This window comes from Tetrahymena thermophila (genome assembly GCF_000189635.1).
Source record: "Tetrahymena thermophila SB210 genomic scaffold scf_8254241, whole genome shotgun sequence".
Classification (NCBI taxonomy): domain Eukaryota; phylum Ciliophora; class Oligohymenophorea; order Hymenostomatida; family Tetrahymenidae; genus Tetrahymena; species Tetrahymena thermophila.
The window spans coordinates 1-15,512 of record NW_002476104.1 but is presented as its reverse complement, the minus strand read 5'-3'; the positions used below and the strand labels follow the sequence as shown (position 1 = coordinate 15,512).

The 15,512-nt window shown below is 23.1% G+C and overlaps 4 protein-coding genes across 4 annotated transcripts; 3 read left to right on the top strand and 1 right to left on the bottom strand. All coding sequences in view use genetic code 6, as the record gives it.

The window, feature by feature from the left end:
• Nucleotides 1-2,021: 2,021 nt before the first annotated feature.
• TTHERM_001091282 (hypothetical protein) lies at nt 2,022-2,590 on the top strand (the record flags this gene model as incomplete). Its single annotated transcript, XM_012800425.1, has 2 exons — nt 2,022-2,048; nt 2,213-2,590. The coding sequence occupies 2 exons, from the start codon at nt 2,022-2,024 to the stop codon at nt 2,588-2,590; spliced, it is 405 nt and encodes a 134-aa protein (XP_012655879.1).
• Nucleotides 2,591-5,072: 2,482 nt separating this feature from the next.
• Nucleotides 5,073-7,547, bottom strand: TTHERM_01091280 (vacuolar sorting receptor; the record flags this gene model as incomplete). The annotated part of the gene is made up of 3 exons (XM_001025434.3): nt 5,073-5,848; nt 6,603-6,876; nt 7,161-7,547. The coding sequence occupies 3 exons, from the start codon at nt 7,545-7,547 to the stop codon at nt 5,073-5,075; spliced, it is 1,437 nt and encodes a 478-aa protein (XP_001025434.2).
• Nucleotides 7,548-10,132: 2,585 nt separating this feature from the next.
• Nucleotides 10,133-10,303, top strand: TTHERM_01091270 (hypothetical protein; the record flags this gene model as incomplete). Its single annotated transcript, XM_001025433.1, has 1 exon — nt 10,133-10,303. The coding sequence occupies one exon, from the start codon at nt 10,133-10,135 to the stop codon at nt 10,301-10,303; it is 171 nt and encodes a 56-aa protein (XP_001025433.1).
• Nucleotides 10,304-13,319: 3,016 nt separating this feature from the next.
• TTHERM_001091269 (transmembrane protein, putative) lies at nt 13,320-14,399 on the top strand (the record flags this gene model as incomplete). Its single annotated transcript, XM_012800424.1, has 1 exon — nt 13,320-14,399. The coding sequence occupies one exon, from the start codon at nt 13,320-13,322 to the stop codon at nt 14,397-14,399; it is 1,080 nt and encodes a 359-aa protein (XP_012655878.1).
• Between the last annotated feature and the right edge of the window lie 1,113 nt (nt 14,400-15,512).

Genomic DNA, 15,512 nt, shown 5'->3' with positions numbered 1-15,512 from the left:
ATCTATCTATATAGCCAGCTAACTATTTTTAAAAATTAAACTGATTTTAAGTAGATACCGTCAAGCTAAAAACAAAGTTAAAAAAACATTATTAAATTTGATTTCAATTCATATTTTTTACCGACAAGCATTAAATAAAATATTTAGTGAAAATGAGCAAGATTATTTTATTTAGTTTTAAATATAATTTCATAAAAATTCTAAAACTTCGACATTCATTCATTCATTCATTCATTTATTCATTGATTGATCTTTAAGAAAATGTTAAATAAAATCTAAAATTAGTTTCAATTTTAAAAAATAATATTTACGAAGATTACAGCCAAAAAGAGAAAAAAACATACTAAAACATATTCAATAAAACGTTTTTCTAATGAAACTAAATAAATAATCATGGTATTTTATTTATAATTAATTAAATAAATTTTTTGGCGCACCGCTATTTAGAGTATTTTTTAGCTAAATAAATTTATTTATCAACAAAATAAAATAATCTGAAAATTTTCTAAAATTTAAGCAAAAAGAAATTTGACAGTTAGTAAAACAATTAGATCATTTTTTGTTGACAAATAAATTTTAATTTGAATTCATTTGATTTTTTATTTATCATCAATTATTATCATTAAAAGGATCAATTATTGGTTTATTTTCAAAAAATTATTTCTAAAATTCAAGAAAAAAACCTATAATTTAGATGTGAAACATATTTTTTCTGTATTAAAATGATTTATAAACGAATTTTGTAATCAGTGAGAAGTTTTTTTTATTGAACTTTAAAATATTTTTGACTTTTTTATAATCAAAAACTGATTTATTTGTTTGTAATTTTTGTAAAGCAAGATAAAAAAAGTCACATAAACTGCTAAAATTGTAAACAGATTTTTATATATGACTCAACAAAAAGGAATATACTTTAAGAAATAATTATATAATCTTAATTATAAAGAGAAAAATATCCTTCAACTTCATTTTACTAAGCTTTTTGTTGATGGTATCCAATTTAACGAAACTAATTTAGTGAATAGTAAATAGCATTGATAATTAGATAAAAAAATGCTAAAAAGAACATTTTTTACAATTGATTCTACTCAAAAACAATTATTTTAAATGAATTATGCTAGTTATCAGCAATATTTGAACGAAAAGTATCTATAAACACTACTATCAATAGAGTATATTATGTTTTCTTAACTGAATGTTTGACAAAATTTCTTGCTATTTAAACTAAATGCGTTTTATTTAAATAATATAAATGAATAGGGTAGGCTTCTTTAAAAACAATACAGTATTTAAATTATTTCTTTATTGATTTCAAGTGGGGAAGCTATCTAGAATTAAAGAAAATTTAAAGAAAATGACAAATTAAATAAAAAAAGTTAATTTTTTTCCCATTATTAAAAGAAATTATTGATAGTTAAAAGTTCTTTAGAAAATATGCATTTATAAATCAAATATTAATATTAATAAAATTAGTAATAAGATATTTCAAGCGAGAATGCTCATTTTTATTAGAAGAATTATTTAAATTATTTATTGATTTTTATCATAATCTAATTAATAACTTTTTTGGGTTAAATCAAATAATGAATATTAAAAAAAAAAAATCAATCAAGATTTTCTTTTTCATGTTAGTATGTAAACAGACTATATAATTCAAAATAATTGAATTCATGGTTGTAAAATTACACTTTTTGGTCTATAATCAATTCAATTCTAGCCAGTGCTTTGCTAAATTTATTTGGATTAAGTTTTTATTAGTTTGAAAGTGACGGCCAGCTGTAGCTATTTTTAATAGCAGCTATTAGATTTCTATATAAGAAAATAGATTTTTTTTATTAGAAAGGAATTTACTTTGAAAAAATTTGGAAATTACTGAAATAAATAAATAAATAATACATTTTGTCAAAGTAATTTTTAAGATGTTTTGAGTGGGATAATTTGTGTTTTTTGATTATGTAAATACTAATAATAATTTTCAGTAGTATTTTTATAATATTTTTAAATATTTTTTTTGAAATTAAATGATTCTGACATTTTCTAATTTCAAAGTGTAAATTTTTTTGACTTAAAACAGAAAGTAAAGTAATCAACAGTTTACTATGAAAAAGATAGATTACTTCTTTTTTGTTATAAAATCTGTTTTTTTTGTTATTAACTTTTGAATATTTTGTATGGTATTTCGAGATTTAAAATTTTTTTATTTAATAAAAAGATAATCAGAGACAAAAATAAATAGAAGCTATTACAAATAACTAAGCAGAATTAATTTTTTTGTAAAAGAAATAAGAAGTAAAACAAAACATTTTGGGTATCATAGATTTATTTTGAAACCCTACAGTCCTAGAAACATTTTAATAGCTAAAAATCCTTTAAATAGGCTTATAAAAGGTGTATGTTGCTCATCTATTAACAGTATATATTTAAAAAAATTTAGGCAAAAACTAAAGAATTTGTTGTCAGTGTAAAACTATATTAAATTTTTATGTAAACTGCCTAATTATCAAAATCAATACGGTAAAAAAGATAAAAAGATAGATCATTGAAGCGCGAAACGAGTTATTTGTGTATAAATTAAAACAAAAAATAATGAATTTTTGCATGAATTTGAGAAGATCAATAATAATCATGGTTATTTTTTATTTCTATATGTTGTGTAAGCATCTATAACTAATTATTAAAATTTTTATTTAGTAATTTCATTTCACAATTTAATTAAGATACTTTATAAACAAAAAATTACTTAATATTTAGGATAAATTTATTATTCTTAAGTAAATATTATATAATAGCGATTTCTAACGCATGGCGTGCAACATTTGCGTGAGATTAAAGACGTTAATTTGCGTTAAAATAATTTAGCAATTTAGCTGAACGATTTTGAGACATTGTTACTTGAAAAAGTTTTTAAATTTACTTTTTATAAATTTAATAAAGCCTCTCTCTATATTAATTGTAAAAGAAAATTAATTTACTCTTGAGAGAGCTGATTAGATTTTGAATGTGTTAGGTTGTAAATACGAAGAAATTCTGATGAAAAAAATTTAGTTATTCATAATTTACTTTAATAAATTTCAAAAATTATCTGATAAATTATTAATCATAATTAGTAACAAAAAAAAAAAATTTATTAGATCATGTAATCTCAAATTTTTGTAATCAAATTCATCAAGTGACTAAAAAATTAATTAAAGGCTATTATTATATACCAATTTTTACATGACCATTCTAATATATTTCATAATTTTAACTTACATATCATCTAATTATTCAAACACATGCATATAAAACCAATAAATAAAAACTCGATCAATTGATCAACTCAGTAAAAAGTTTAATCAATATATGTAAATTTGTTTTACTTTAGATATCGAGTTAGTATCATTTAGTAAATGCAAAAAAAATGAGATTTTAAATACCGCGAATATAGTATTTTAATGCTTATTGTGTATCATTTTTAGTATTCTGCTTCAATAATTTAAAGACTAGGAAGATTTCTTACAAAACTTAAAATGCTAAATCTCCAAAAATAGAAACAAGAACATTAAATTATAGCTTGATTAATAAAAAGAATTTAAATGCTTTCATGAACATACTTATGTGTCTTTCAATTATTTACAGAAAAGTTAGTTACAAAGCCTAAACAGGCTTGATTAATAAAAATATTTGTAACTAGAAAAAGTAAGAGTCACTCCTCACTCAGTTAGCCGATCGATCAATCAATCAAATAAACAAAAAAAGAAAAACAATCTATTAAGTCTAGAATGTTGTGCAAGCGAATATTACTTAGAAATAATTACTGATTGCTTTTTTAAATGATTTAGAATTATAATTGATTGTTTAAAAATTATATTTCACTTTACGATTTGTCATTTTTACTCATTCAAGCTCATGAAGATTCCATTTTTATTATCTCTACCAAAAATAAATATTATAAATACTAAGATTTGTTTAAGAAGCATTTTTAAATATAGAAAATTATCGTAATTTGATTACATTTTTCTTCTTTTAATAAAAATCCATATAATTTTTGGATTTTTTTGATTGTTTTGTTGTAATTTTAAGTTTGTGACAAGCATGACCTTGAATACAAACAAAATTATTTACCCATTCTAAAGAAAGTTACTTGATTCAAATTTTTCAAAGGAAGTAAAGAAGAAAGATAAATAGTAATGTTAATTCTTAAAGATAAGAAATAATCAATCAATAAAAAAACAAATAAACAAACAAACAAATTATTCTTCATTTTATCAAAAAATAATTATATATTTTAAGCTATTTGGAATATTTTTGAATACAATTGTATTAAAAGTTTTGAGCTTTAATGAAGAATTTTTAGAATTTAAAAAAAAATATAAACACAATTTTAAAAAATTATTTCATAAAATTCCTATTAAATTGTAATTTCTTTTTATATTTGCATTTATTATTTTTCACATATTTTTAGGAGCCTTACAATTATTAAATTGTAAATAAAAAAGCAGTCTTTCGCTTTAATTCAAAAAAATAAATTAAATTAAAATCTAATCAATCAATCATATTCATTTTGGGTGATTTTATTTTTCTCTCTCTATCCAAAATAATACAAAATATTATATTAAATATTAGGGTAGAGGCAGACAGATAGATAGATATATATTCAAATCTATAGAAAAAAAATTAAATAAGAAAAATTATTTATTATCAAATTCTGAAAGATTTATTTAACCTTGCTATTTTTATTTAATTGCGTTAAATATATTTGAAAAAAATACTTGAACTTTTAACAAAATTTAATTTTAAAACAAATTCCTTAAATGTAAAATAATTAATTTCTAAATCTGCTTTATTAAACTAAATATTAAAGTTAGAGTGAGTAATAATACTGTTTATGCACATAAAAAAAAACTAATTGCAAAATAAATATCAACTAAATTTGATTAGTATTTTTTCAATTGTCATATAAAGATTTTATAAAAACAATTTAATGGCAAAATAATTTTGTCTATCAATTGGATGCAGATAAGCATGCGATTCCAAATTAGTTTTGCAGAAAAAAAATCTATTTGCAATTCTTTTTATACAATTTATTAGAATCATAAATCAGATTAGTCACCAGTGTTCTTACCACGAGATTCGTAGAAAGCAATGTATTGAGAAACCATTTGATTTACTTTTTGGCTAACATCTTGACTTACTTCTCTTCTAGCGATTCTCTTGAAGACATAAGCGGTGATGAAGAAAGCAATAGTGAAACCAATAGCGACCAAAACTAAAGTCCAGAAAAGACTTGATGATGATGAGGAAGATTCTTAGTTGGGTCCAACGTAGTTAGGATCAATAAGTTATGTACAAGCTTCATCAATTTGATAAAGAGAATTGCAAATGGCTTCACCAATATATTCACCTTCTAAGTTACCACGATAGAGCATATCATTGATAGTAACAGCAGGCCATTCAAAGATATTGTAATCTTGATTATTTTAGTTTTAAACATCAAGCAAGCTGAAGATTTTAGTTTCATCTTCAGTACATTTTTTGTATTAGTCGAGATCAAGATTGGAAACCTTCTTCACTGAACCTTCAGCGCATTTTTTATAGTCATAAGGAGCAAAATAGCAGTAAGTTCCGAATTCATTGTAGTAATTGAACCAGGCTTCTTCACTCTAATCACGGATACATAATTATCTAATGGCTTCTCCAACAACATCAGCACCGCTAGCAACATTATTCTTTTATGCAATGCCATCACCTTGGGGAAGATCAGGATCAGGAGCACAATATTAGACTCTTGAAAATGTCATACAGTTAGAGTCCTTCTTATTAATGTTCTCAACCTTCTTAGTGATATCAAATGAAGGATAGATTTTAACTATTTTTATAAATTAAAAAATTAAATATTTTGGTTATTTCATAACTGTTTTTGAATAATAAAAGAAAACATTTTAATCTACTTAGGATAATAATTTTAATAATTATGTCACACTAGATTTAATTATTTACTAACATTAATTTTCAAAAGAGCTAATTTAGTCTAATTTGTATTGCAATTCTTTTATCAAATGATTTAGAATTTTATTTTGGGGAATAAATAAAATGAATTTTGTGTGATTGGTTTATATTGTTTGAGTTGAAAAAGATGTTGGAAATTTTGTTGATTTTTTTGTTTATTTATGGATTGTTGTCTGATAAAAGAAAGATATGCATGCATTTATTTTGAAGGTAATTGTGTATATAATAAGTTATGATTGAAATTAATATAGATATAAATAAATTCTTTATTTGAAATGAGTACTAATGATTTCTGTTAAAATTGCTTTTAACTTTATCAATTAAAGCCTTTTTCTCTTTTAGATTTATTAAATTAATTAATTAATAACTCTAATTTAATATTAATTTTGCCTAAATATTTTTTTATCTTTTATGAATGAATGAATGATATTTTTAAAAGTGATAGATTGTTTCTTTCTAATTTGCATTTATTCTAATCAAAATTACCCTTTGTTGTTTTATGTAAAATAAAGGCACTAAAAAAAATTTGCTAATCTTTTAAATGTTAGTTGCGTGTGTTGTGACTTTAAATAGATTAAGAATGCTTTAAAATTATTGTTTTATTTAATTTTTACTATCGTTTTTAGCTATTCTTTATCTGACTGGTAAGAGAGTGTGAACCAATTTATTAGAGTAGGGGCTTGAGAGGTCTAACCATAAACGAACAGAAGAGTGGTTGAGTCTCTTTTAAACGAGTTCCAAAGAGAGCATAACGTTCTTTTAGTTTTTAATATACTCCTTGATGATGTCACCATATTCCTTAGTGATGAAAACTGAAGTAATATGGACGTTGCTACCATGACCGTTATCAATCATGATGACATTACCTCTTTATTGACCATTATCAACCTATTTTATACAATTTTATGGTTATTTTATTTGAGAGAATTGTTGGATAGGCTAATTTTCTTTCACTCATCAAAAATATATTTCATACTTTCTATATCAATCTGAGTAAATTGATTTTAAATTATTAAGAGGCTTGCATACCATCAAACTTATAATTATTTAACGAGGCTATCCGAAAATAATCACAAGGATGCTTTGCAGTTTCAATATGAACTGTAAAAATGGCTTTGGCAAAGCTAAGCAAAAGAAAATTTGCAAGAATAAATAAAATAATTAATGATTACAATGATGACAATTTGAGCACCAGCTTCTTAAGCATTATAAACCTTATCAGCAAAGGCGCAATTACCTCTTTCGACTAGTAAAAATGGGATTCTGGAAAACTCTTTTTCTCCTTATTGAACTGCAGCCTTATCACAAGCATCGTATGGTTCAGAAATGTGAGCTTCACCAACAATACGAGTACCGTATTAAACAGAACCAAAGTTAGCTAATTCGCAATCAATGACGGCGTCATCACTATCTTTATCTTTACGTTTATTTAATTTTTTAATTGCTTCTACTAATTCAGGTGGTTGAGAAATGCTCAATCTGGATTCATTTTTATTAGCAGAAACAACTACTAAAAGTAAGGCAGCAGCCAAACAAAAAATGATTGCTGTTTTTTTCATCTTTTGAATTATATTTAATATACTTGTTGATTTCCTTTTATTCTTATCTATAAATTTTGATAATTAATTATAAATTTTATTATTAACAAAAGCAATGCTTTCTCAATATTAATTTATCTGAATTATCTTTTTCTTTTCTTCCTTATCTTTTCCTTATCCCTAACCTTTCCTGCTACTGCTAAATAAAAGAGATCAAACAATGATTGATTTTTATATTCTTCTTTATTTATTTTACCTCATATTCTTTTATTATTATTTTATTTTTATAAAAGTATTTGTGCTAATAAAATGAATTCGCGCTTCGATTCAATTTATTTGCTTTATATTAGAATTTTTGATCGCTTCTCTTATATAAGAAATATCATGAGAGTATATCAATTTGATAAGTACTTTTTAGATTTATTAAACAACTAAATTGTTATTTAAGGGAAAAATAAACAAATAAATATCAACATATTGAAAAGGAATAAATTTAATCTGGGCAATTTATTAAAATTTCTTCTCAAATTTTAGACAACTATATGATAGTAATTGCATGTAGAGGTAATTTAATTTTAGATTAGAAACCTGATCCAAAATATTCTTTAATTTAAAACACATGTACACACAAAATTTATTTTGCTAATATCTAATCAAAATTTATATATAAATAAATCTTTTTGTATTTAATTTAATTAGTGGAGATAAAATTTTTTGAAAAAGATTTTTTATTAAATTTAATTTATTATAATCTTTCATTGTGTCTTTTATACAATCCTATTTAATTAAGTAAATTCTTCTAAATTTAGATTTCTAAAATGTATCTAGAATTAGAGTTTATTTAATTAAAAAGATGATTCGCTGTATTATTTTTGATATATTATTTCTTAATGTGTTTGTTTCATATAATTCATTAACTTTTCGTAACTAGCACAACATTTACTAGCATTAGTTAACTTACTTATTATTTTTGATGAAACTCAAGTAACAAAAAATAAATTAATAGCTTTCATTTTAAAATAGAAAAAAGAATGCTTATTATTAACAAAATATATATATCTGCTTAATTAAAAAATTGAATTAATTAATAAAAATATACTATACTTTATTTAGACGAGAAGTCAAATTAATAATTATTATTTTTAGATTCTAAAAAAAATTTAATTTTGGCAATATAAATTCATATTATAATTTATATCTAAAGCATTACAAATTCTATTTATTTATCGTATTTTTAGATGCCTTATTTAATTAGATTCCACAATTTTTTAATATGCAAAGAAAAATTCATACAATACTCACTGCTATATCATGTTTTTTTGAATACTTTTAATGAGAAAAAAAAGTAATCAAATTACATAAAAATATTAACTACAATTTAAAAATTTTATGATAGCATTTCTAAATAAAAAATGCTCAAGCATAATCGTAAAAATATTTTTTCTAACAATTATCTCAATGTTTATTTACATTCTCCCATTTATAAAGTAAAGTCTGAATTGATTCTTTTAGCATAAACTATCTTTTTATTAAAAAAATGTACTTGTATATTTTTCTTATTTGTTAAGAAAATTAAGTCTCTCAGAATAAAATTGTAATTTAATTTAATGAATGAGTGAGTTTTCATTCTAAAATTTTTCTGAATTCAAAAAAAGTGAAATACTTCAATGTTAAACAAATAAAATTATGGTATTTTCAACTTCACAGCCTCAAATCGATACTTTGATTAAATTGCATTTACTTTCGTTATTTTAGATTTTAACCATCCATCCATGCTTTTTACAATCAATCAATCAAATCGCAAATTTTTTTTTACAGAAAAAATTTTTGTTTATAGGCAGTTAGACTAGGTTTTATAGTTTGAAACATGTTCAAGTTTTATTCATCTGTGTAATGATGATAAGTTTATTAGTAAAATGAAATTTATAAAATTGTTTTTTTTTTGTTTTAATGGATTGTTTTGACAATTATAAAAAAAGTATTTCAAATGCTTTCAGTAAAAGCCTTGTGACTTATATATATATTTGGAATAATACAAAAATTAAGTAAGTGTTTTTTTTCTAGTTGCTAAGTTAATTAATAACTTCAATTCAAACGAATTTAGCTGCTTAGTTTTTTAAATGAATGAAATTGCCAAAATAGAAATTCTTCTATTTAAATGTAATAGCCAAAAACTAATTAGTTAAATTAAAAGTTGAATTTTATAAAAATATAAGATAATCAATGAGCAATGAAAATGTCATAATCTATAAGCAAAATAAAAAATTATTTTTATCTAAAGTTCTTTAGTTTTTAAGTTCAGTGATTAAAACATCAAAGAAATATTTAATTATTTCTAAAATTTGTGGATTTTTGATTATCGGCTAGAATTAATACAATATGAATTAATATTTAGATAGTTGTAAACGTTGTATTAAAAAATTAAAAAATTTCTTACAAAAACGAAAGATGACATTTCAAGATAAATCATAAGTTGTTGGCTCTAATTAAATAAGATTAAAATCTCTTATTTCCTCATGAGCATTTTTATAAGTACAAAAGGAATTTTATTTTGAAGGCCATTTAGTGTTAAAAATTAAAAGTGTAAATTTAAAAAGTGCTTCAAAATGCGGACAGCCGATTATTTTCAGTAACTCCAAAATAGAATAGACAGATAAAGTACTATTCATTCTAAGTAATGTAAGAAAGAATAGCCTTAAATAAATCAGAGTGAGTAAAATTGTAATATTAGCGCAATATCAATATCAGAAGCTGAATTTAAGCTGGAAGTAGATTGAATAGTTTTTTAGTAATTTACTAAGAGAAATCACTTATTTTATTAAACAACAAAGTCACTGTAAATTAATAAGAATATCTGATTTTTATTTCTCTTAAATATATTTTTTCAGTTATTTTATCGATTTCACAGTAGTTTTTAGAAATTGCAAAGAATGAGAATACTCAAATAAAAACATTATTGTTTGTTTTCAAAATATTGCAAAATTACAATTCTGCAAGTAATCAATCAATGCAAAATAGAATTTTAATATTTATTTGTAATTTTGAAAAATATTTATAAATAAGTTGCTTTTCCTCTCTGTTATGTCCCTCTGTGACAAAAATCATGAATTAATAATTGGATTTTTATAGCTAAAGAGCTTTATGATGCAGATTTATGTAAAAAGTAAAAAAAAAACAAATTGAATGAATGAATGAACAACAAACAATTAATCAATCGAAATGAACAAACTAAATTAAATCAAACGAAATAAACAAATCATAACAATTAAATAAAATTCTACTGTAATTTTTTTCTCTTAGGTGGAATCTGTAATCTATATTTATTTATTTCCTCTGATTGAAAAGGCGAAGATAATATCTGATAAAATAAATTAATCATACAAGAATAAGATATGCATTTATGAATTCATATTTAATTTAACCGAATAATTATTTTAAATTACTATAGAAAGAAAAAAAATAGCCTTAAAAAGTTAATAATAAAATCCTTCTCAGAGTAAACAACGCTTTTCCATTTGGTAAAAAACTAGCTAATCATTAAATCTATAAAATACTTAATATATTTAATAGAGTAAATGCGCTTGTGTGTGTGAAAGTGTGTGCATTTGATAAATAAATAATTTATTTGACTTAGTTATATTTTAAAAAAGAAAGTAAGACTTCTTATTCTTAAAAAGACAGTAGTATAAACCAAAATTAATTGTATTATAAAATTTAAATACAAAATAATTTAAATTTACATTTTTACATTTTCTCTAATCCATTTCCCTAATTTGTTTTTGTGAGAAAAAATCTAAAATAGCTAAGATTACAGAAGGAATTTTAATTTAATAGGATTTCAATTACCTTTTGGATTTTTAAATAATACTTTTCAATTTAAATTTGAAAAGACAATAAAAGTTAAATGCCTTAAATAATATATAATTTATAATCTATTTTATTTATATTAAATAGAGAGGAGCAAAATTTAAATTTTATGAGAAAGAAGATGTATTTATTTAGTAACTTATTCATTAATTCATTCATTTATTATTTTACTGTAAAGCGAAAGAAAAAAAGAAATAAGGATAATCTGTCTTTTGATTGATGAATGAAAGAAATTATCTGATTTCTATTTAAATGAATTAATTTATTTTTTCTTTATTACAGTCTTGCTTTTAAAACTTATTGATTCTGAATTTTTTAATTATTCTTTTTTTCTACTAATTTTCCTTATATGAAATTTTATTAGCTGAAATTTGTTTGATTCATGAATGAATAATTTAAAAATTATAAACTTTTAGATTACTAACTTGAGTATATAATGATCGGCTCAGATGCCTTTTACATTAAATTAAAATTTTTTTTATGAGCTAGAAATAGATAGATTATTATGAATTATTTCGATAAAGTAGTTTATTTGCTTTCTGATTTTTTGATAAGTAAAAATCAAAAAAAAAGAATGTAATAGATATAACACAAGTGTTTAGACATAATAAATGTGCAACTATAACATTTAGCTTACTAAAAAAAAATATAAACATATAAATGACATGATAAGCATATCTTTTATTTTGAAGAGTTCTAAATTGATTGCTTTATTAGCCAAATTTTAATAAATATTACACTTACTACACACAAATTAAATCAATGCATTTATTAATTTACTTAGAAATATATGTGTGTATTTAACATGCTTGCTTATTGAAAATAATTGATTGTAATTTTTAAATATAAAATTTGTATGTTTCATTATATAATAAATTCAAGATTTTTATTTATTTAATATATGGGATAAAACAAACAAAATCAATTTATAAATGAATGTGGGAAAGATTAAATATTTCAAGAATCTTCATTTTTTTATTGACTAAAAGAATTATTTATTTATTTGTCTTTTTATATTATATTTTTTAAAATGTGTAAATTGGTGTTAATATTGAATTGATTAAATTATTGATTGGAAGGAAAGATATTTTTTAATAGTTAATTGTTAATTAGTAAGTTTTTTGTTTAGTTATTTTATTAGCTTTTAGTTATTAAGTTAGTAAGTATAAATTTTTTTTTTGTTTATTTGATTAATTCTTTTCATTTCAAAAGTCTGATAAACCAGCCCATTTAGTATTTATTTGTGTATCTCTTTTGACTCAAAATCAGCCAGTCATATAAATAAAAAAATAAATCACTTTTCATATTCTTGGATTACATCGACTAGAGAGTCATTTTATGATAGTTTAATGAGAAGTTGAACCATCTATCTGCATGGACCTGGATTTAAAAGACTGGAGTTTGAAAACCAATAATCCTCGCTGTTTTCAAGGAAGTCCTTGAAAAGTGGACTGATTAGCTCACTTTTTAGTAGGAAGCGGATATTTTTATTGTGTCTGTGGTCATATTTAATTTCTTGGCAAATATTGGTTAGAATGTATCCGACTTCTAGATTGAATTATTCACATTTCTTTATTAATTATTTTCTGCTTGTCTTAAGCAAATATCTTATGAAGGCCTTCTTTATGTTTTTTAAAGTGTTATTTTTAGGGATCATCTTGTACTCCAAGCTTAATTGCTTAAACATCTCACTATTGTGAATGTTATTATTTTCATTTATACTGTTGCTATTACTGTTGTTATTAATATTATTCTACATCAACAGATGATTATTCTAAGCGTTCAATTAATGAACCAACATGCTAGGAGTGCTATTAACAATTTACAAATGGTTATTAATCATGCGGCTTTAACCGAGCTCATTTTCATTAAGGCCTCTATCTCTTTGAATTGGAATTTTAATGAATTAATTTTGAAATTGGCCTTATGAAAATGAACCTTGAAAGTCTCTATTAGTTAATTACTAGTTATTTAAAAATAATTTACGATCTTACTCGATTTACCAAAGTTACAAAGATTATAATTATTATGAGGGGAAATTAGAAGAATTTTAAATATTTTTTTGGCTTTAATGTTCTATTTTTACGTTATTATTTCTTTATAGTTAATTATTGCAAAGAGTTTCTATACTTATCTAATGGTCATCATTTTTTCCTTTGTTTAAGTTCATTGTTTCAGATTTGTTGCCATTAGCAATTTAACCATTTTCATCGTAATCTACTTCAATGCTTATTTCTTCTGATTCTTCTCCTTCTTCGCGCTTTGTAGCATTCAATTATTAGTTTCTTTCTATTCTTTAATTATGGCAATTAGTTTATGAACTTGTCGATATTGATAATTTTTTATATTATTCATAAGAAGCCTGATCATTCTCTTAAGACTAATTTTTCAATATCTACTTTGAGGGATCATAAATGCGCTGTTCTCCGTTATGAAAGATATGAGTTGTGGTGCCATTTGAAATGGAAGAATCAGCCAATGGAACATAGAATCCTTTAAAAGGAGTTAGCTAAGAATTATAGATTGCGAAATTTTAATATTGATTTGATTTAAGATGATTTTTTTATTTATTAACAAACTTTTGATTATTCATCTTAGATATCTTCTTATTAATACTAATGGCTAAATCTTCTGACTAGCTACTGGTTTCACCTTAAGAATCAATGTTTTTATGAAGATTTTAGTTTAATTTAGCATACTATATCAAATTTTTCTTCTTTTGATTCATTTTTTTCTATGCATTTGCTCCAGTTTTTATAAATTTACTTAAATTTTAATTAGGCTGACAATGCAATTAATCGCCAAAAGTATCAAAAAAATATTAAGAAGGATCAAAAAAATTTAAAAGACGGTACTCGCATCTATTAGAATTTTTTTCATCAGCAACCTAGTTCATTTGTTGAGACTCCAAAGGAGAGTCTGAAATACGTGAAACTATGTCCAAGTTGTAAATGCGATACATTGTACTTCCGCTCTTTAAAGCAATTGTTTAGTATTATTCAGTGAGTCTAGTTGACATTTATCTTTTTTTATAAGCAACAAAAACCAGTTTGTTTGTTTGTTTTTAGAAGATGAAAAGTGAGAATTTGATTTATTATTTTTACTAAATTTTGTTTTGTTATTATTTAATTAATTTCAAATTTTATTTGTTTCACACTTTTTCTTTTTACTGAAATTTAAATCAGATTAATTTTTAAGTTATTATTTTTTATTTAATATTTTAAATTGATCTTTAATTTTTAATAAACAATAAATTACACTTAATATGTCTTACCCTCTACTATAAAAAAATTTACTTAGAGGCTAGGGTACTTTTTTAAAAATTTTATTTGATAAAATTACTGTTTTTAAAATAAAATTCCTCATGAGACTAATAAATAACTTTGATCAAATCTAAACGCGGATTAATTAAAAAATTTATTTACTTTTTTTTTCGCTTGAACGTAAACACAATTTATTTATTATACTCCTTACAGTTCTTTGTTCTCTTTGCCAGCTTACAAATCGAAATGTAAATCTACTTTTGATTCAATAAAATCCTTTACCCAACTTGATCTCTCATCCTAATATTTAAAATACGTATTTTTTTTCTGCAAACAAATAAATACATTTCAGACATCAAAAATGAATTTTCAATTTTCCAATATAATTTTACAGTATTTATTTCTGAATAAAAGTAAAATTTCATGATTGTTAAAACTGCTCATTAATTTTTTTATCCAATATATAATAATTCATGTTTTTAATTATTATTTTCCTATTATTTCTTGACAAATTTCGAATTAATTATATATATAAATAAATAATTCAAACTCTTTTCAACATTTAAATTATTCTTAAATCAATATAAGGAATTAATTTTATAAAATTAGTGGGGTTGGGGTTGGGGTTGGGGTTGGGGTTGGGGTTGGGGTTGGGGTTGGGGTTGGGGTTGGGGTTGGGGTTGGGGTTGGGGTTGGGGTTGGGGTTGGGGTTGGGGTTGGGGTTGGGGTTGGGGTTGGGGTTGGGGTTGGGGTTGGGGTTGGGGTTGGGGTTGGGGTTGGGGTTGGGGTTGGGGTTGGGGTTGGGGTTGGGGTTGGGGTTGGGGTTGGGGTTGGGGTTGGGGTTGGGGTTGGGGTT